Genomic DNA, 5,746 nt, shown 5'->3' on the forward strand with positions numbered 1-5,746 from the left:
GTTGCTGCCACAACATCATCTGAATCATCATTGTCAACAGATTTGGTGAATCAATGAAGATTTCTTAAAGGGAGGAATTGGTTAAAAGAAAGTATTTTCCAACATTAAAATGGGAAACATTTTTACAAGGGAGGGTATTTAGTTTCTGTTTGATAATACATTAGACAATTTAAAAATGAAACAATTAAATGAGAGGATAATTAATGTTGATGGGATGGATGTTATGTCAATCATAAACATAATTTGTTTGATCATTTTTGTTTTATCATTTAAAAAGTGTGTCAATATGAGTGCCAAGGTAAAAGTCTTAGAAAAACTTGTTAAAACAGATCATGGGGATAGGAAGACCCAGACAGAAGAATTAAAAGGTGAACCAATCTCAGCATTCCATTCTGTGGTTACAGAGAAACAGCCTAAGGTTTTCAAATAGTCACATTTAACCTATCCAGTAACCTTACAGGAACTGCCAAATGCTGTGTACTAGTTGATTGGATTTCTGTGCAACCATTAGATTTGAGGAGATTCAAAGAAGCAATGGTCTCATATGGCATCTTTCCTCAGGAGGATGTTAAATTCATGGTCAACTTGTAATACAATTGTTCCTCAAGATTGTAGAGATTCGGTTACAGCTGTCTCAGAGGCTGGTCCCAAATTACAATGGAGTCCTGTTGTTGGTATGAGGCTAAGATCATTGAACAATGAAGTAGAACTACAGGTCTTGAAATCTCCCGGAGAGAGAGAGTATGCTCATATAGACAGCAATCTCTATATGATGGTCACATGCTGGCTTTATGCCACATGGCAGCCTTAAATGCTTGAGACAGAACTGAAAAAGTAGGGCAGAAAATTGACTCATTTGTATAAGTTATAGAAGGCCCAAAAGAAACCTTCACTGATTTCTTGTAAAGACTGACTTAAGCAGTAAATACAATGATAACAAATTCAGAAGCTAGACAGACAGTAATTGAAGTTCTGGCCTTTGAAAATGCTAATGCACAATACAAAAGAATAATTAGGCCTTAAAAGGAATATCAGCACCCTTGGAGGGATGGATCTGAGGCAAAACTGAATCTCATGATCATGATGGTGTTGGACAGAAGAGGTAATTTCCAGAGGTTTAAAGAAAAGTAGTAATGTCAAATGTTTTAATAGCAGTAAATAAGGTCATCTAAAAAGAGACTATAAAGTACGCATTTCTAGAAATAAAGTATTTTCAAGGAATAATCACAACAGAATGCCCCTTCCTTCTGGATTATACTGACAGTATGGCCAAAGCAGACATTAGAAATATGAATACAGATCAACAAGCAACAGATAAGGTAATCTTTATCCTTTCCTCCTGGGACATTCCCTGAGGGACCTCTTGCAGGCCCCCATATCAAATTCTGTTCAGTCCTTTCTTGATATTGTAGAAGAAACCTCTTCCCAGAGTACTTAAAGAAACTAATGCCTATTGCGTGAAACCATACTGCTCTAGATGATAAAACAGCTTCAGAAAATAAAACAAAAATTTAAGGAGAAACCATAAATCAAAATTGAGGAAGATTAAGAAGGGAACTTCCCCAAAGTCAGGGATGGTGAAGGGTTTTGTTTCTGTCTTGCAGGAGAATGAAGGCTAAGGAATCTGAAGAACACTGGACAAATGAGACATCTAAAGAAAAAGGACAAATCATGTAGAAAAATGTCCTACAAAAAAGATTTTCTTCAGTGAACCATGACCACACCTAACAGCGATCTTTGAAGTCTCCAAAAAGATGATGGTACCACACAATTACAATTCCATCAGGACAATGATCATGCCAAACTGACAAACACCACCCCAAAGTCAACTTTGGACTCAAAACTACTCAGGACATTATTGGGATGACTAGCTGAAATGATACAGCCTCTTAGACTACTCCAATAAGGATTTGACCATAGTCCTAAATTTTCTTTGTTTCTCCATAAAATTACCAGTGCCCCAAGTCAGAAGGTAGTAGCCTAGAAAACTATGCCCACATTCCCAAACAATGGATTATGGATATTTGACATTGTTTGGAGATTGGTTAAAAATTGTTATTGGTCATAGTCAATCTCTTTCTAAAAGAAGAAAGGGGGATTGTAGAAATGTATTATATAGAAATGATAGGATAAAAGTGTAGATTATTGAATGTTCTCTGACAAGAAAAGAAGATATATATATATATATATATATATATATATATATATATATATGTAGGTTATTGAGTTTACTCTGAAAAAAAGATACAGATAGGATAAGATAAAAGGATAGATTATTGAATCTAGCCTGAAAACAAAAAATATATTGATATAAGATAAAATGGAAGATTATTGAATCTACTATTAAAAAGCAAATACTAGTTTTAATATTTATATTGGTTAATTTTGTATATTGTATATAAATTATGTATATTGATACAAAGTTAAGATTAATTTTGTTAGAAAATACTGTAAATACAATTCTAATCTTGTTCAAAGTATTGTACCTATATAGTTTATTTAACAATGTAATGCTAATTGTTAGTCCTTGAAAGTCATTATTACCAAGTAATTATGATATAAAGAAATGAAAGTTAGTAGTTAGTTATTACAATTGAACTTGTAGTCATATTAGGTATGTTTTCAAAGTCAAACAGATAAATTTTTAAAAAGGGAAGGTGTCTTCAAACACCTCAGAGGTCTATAGGATATGTCATTTAAGACATTTTAATCATAGACTCTCTTTTTGTGACTATGAGACATGTCTGCTTCTGGCAGCACCAATCTATGTCAAAGAAGATAATGAGCATTGAACAAAAAGGCTGGGATGTTAAGTTTCAAACCTGGAAAAATGGCTGAGATGCCTATTTAAAATATTAAAGCAGATGCCGGGCAGTGGTGGCACACGCCTTTAATCCCAGCACTCGGGAGGCAGAGGCAGGCGGATCTCTGTGAGTTCGAGGCCAGCCTTGGCTACCAAGTGAGTCCCAGGAAAGGCGCAAAGCTACACAGAGAAACCCTGTCTCGAAAAACCAAAAAAAAAAAATATTAAAGCAGAAAGTAGTTGCCAGATGCTCGCTGCATCCCTCAGTTCATACCTGTTAAAGGGCTCTCCTGGCTGGCCTCCAGAGGCTGGACACACCTCGAAAAGTTGTTCTTCCATATGTAATCCAATTATTTTAGTTACCTATTCCTTTTCATCTCTCTTTTTGGCTTCTTGCCTACTTCATCTTGTTCTACTCTGTCCCTTCCTCTCCCACTTCACTCTTCACATAAGTCCATTCTGGACTCTCACATATCTCCAGCCTCTGGCTTTGCTCTCCCACATATCCATAATAAAATTTCTTCTTCACCATACCTGGGACCAGTCATGTTCCTTTAATATTTTAATTTTTTATACACTAACAACCTTCCCCAAGTCCCCACAGAGTTACAGCCTGGGTCTCAGCAGAGCTTAAAGTAAATTGGTCATGTCTGTTTAATAACAAAGACAAGAAGTTAGGTGAACAAAATGTAGTGGGAGATACGATGATGAAAGTTATATATTAAGTAACTGAATCAGCTAGAAATAAAAACAGAACATATCTGTGCATAGTTCTTATGGGAGCAGAAAGACTTGAAACCTATTAGGGATGTAGGTTACTGAATATGACCTCATATCCCTCATGATTCAGCTTATCTCAAACACTGTCCTAATCAGAATACTGATAAGGCTTTGCTTTGAAACTCATTAGCGAAAATCATCAGGAATACTGGAGACCTTTCTTAACATTTGATTCTTTGACATCATCAGAAACATTTCTGCTATCAGAGGTGATTTTTTTACATGTAATTTATGTTAGACTGTTTTATATATATATATATATATATATATATATATATATCCTAAATTATGACAAAAGAGAATTCAATTATCACAGACTTCACAGAACATAAAAATGGACAGGAGAACATTCTGAGGAATCAGTATATGAGGTGACAACTGTGACCACATAAAGCACAACTCAGTTATGTCTGAACCTGTTCCTGCACTGTCCCTTTTCTTCATGTGCTCTATGCGCCCCCTGCTGGTTCTGAGCACTGCTCCAGGGAGGTTTGTGTCAGAGTTCACCCTGAAGGTCCCTCACTGTGTTACTAGTACAGTAATAAATGGCGGTGTCTTCCACTTTTAAACGGTTCATTTGCAGGTAGAGGCTGCTTTTGGAATCATCTCTTGAGATGGTGAATCTGCCTTTCACAGACTCCGCATAGATTGTTGCATAGTTATCTGGTTTGTGTTTAATTACACCAACCCACTCCAAGCCTTTCCCTGGAGCCTGACGGACCCAGTGCATCCAGTAGTCAGTAAAAGTGAATCCAGAGGTTGCGCAAGAGAGTTTTAGGGAACCTCCAGGCTGCACCAAGCCTCCCCCTGACTCCACCAGCTGCACCTCAGTCTGGACACCTGCAAAAGTAGAGGATTCTGTCAGTAAACACTCACAAATGTCCACTGTCCCTCTCACTCATGTCCACTCAAGCACTGAGTATCTTTCCTTATCAATAAGTTACCTTTTAAAAGAGCAACAAGGAAAACCCAGCTCAGTCTCAACTCCATGTTAGATGTTCCGTGTTCAGTGATGATCAATAAATGGGAAGACCTGTGAGTACAGAGCTGGTACCTCTGTCAGAGCTGTAGGGTCAGGGCTGGTTTTCATGAGCAGAGGGGAACATAATTTGCATATCTTCCTGCTATATCATGAGCTCAGAAGCAAGATCCTTAGTGAAGACAAACCATGATGCAAGTCTGAGATGAAATAAAGACCAAAATTTCATTGAAAGCACTGAAGTATGATTTATTGTCCTGGGCACAGCTTATTTGATAGAGTGTTTTTTGTATGTCTGAAGCCCTGTGCTCATCCCCACCATTTTATGATAGGCAAGAGGATAGGGCCAGAGAATCAAAGGTTTGTGTTATGCTTGGGGTATATGAAACTGTTTGTCAAAAGAGTAGAGAAGAAGAAAGAAATCAAAAAAGAAAATTTACTGGATGAGGCCTCTATGATGACAGTTAGGGTATTCATCAATCTGATTCCTGGGGTAGGTAGTTTAGGAACCGTTTCCACCGTAGTGTAATCTGGGGTCATCCTTGTGGATTTCTGGGATTTTTTCCCTATCACCTGGTTTATCCCTAACCCTATAATGTCTCCCTCTATCAAGATATCGATTTCATTGCTCTCCCACTCCATCCTCCCTCAGCTGGACCATCCTGTCCCCTCATGTTCTCATCCCCAATCCCCTACCCTCTATTGTCCCCCTCACCACCAGTTTACTAAGGAGAGCTCATCTATTTCCAATTCCAGGGCAATACATACATCCCTCTTAGGGGCCTCCATGTTTCCTAGCTTCTCTGGAGCTATGGGTTGTAGTCTGATGATTCTGTGCTTTACATCTAGCATCCACTTATGAGTGAGTACAAACTGTTTCTGTTTGTACTTCATTTTCAATTTCTTTTTTTTATTTATTGTATTTAATTATTTATTAATAAAGGGTCTTATAAATTCCTCTTCCAAAAATTTTAGAAGTAACAAGGAAATCTCTCTCATGCAACTCCTTGGTGGGTGACTTTTGTTCAGGGCTATTACTGAATGGAAAGATCTTTGAATCTACAGCTGGGTTCCTCAGCCAGAGCTGCAGAGTTAGGGATGGGCTGGATTTCGTGAGCATAGGGAGGAATTGTATGCATTTTCTGCTGCTGTATAAGGAGTTTTGTGGTGAAAGTATTAGATAT

General features: G+C 37.5%; 1 gene segment (V, D, J or C); it reads right to left on the reverse strand.

The window, feature by feature from the left end:
• Window positions 1-4,060: 4,060 nt before the first annotated feature.
• Window positions 4,061-4,635, reverse strand: LOC107400547 (immunoglobulin heavy variable 3-73-like). The segment is given in 2 exon segments: window positions 4,061-4,423; window positions 4,528-4,635. Coding segments are annotated over 2 exon segments (390 nt in total).
• Between the last annotated feature and the right edge of the window lie 1,111 nt (window positions 4,636-5,746).

The sequence above is a fragment of the Peromyscus maniculatus genome, chromosome 14 (assembly GCF_049852395.1).
Source record: "Peromyscus maniculatus bairdii isolate BWxNUB_F1_BW_parent chromosome 14, HU_Pman_BW_mat_3.1, whole genome shotgun sequence".
NCBI classification, from domain to species: Eukaryota; Metazoa; Chordata; class Mammalia; order Rodentia; family Cricetidae; genus Peromyscus; species Peromyscus maniculatus.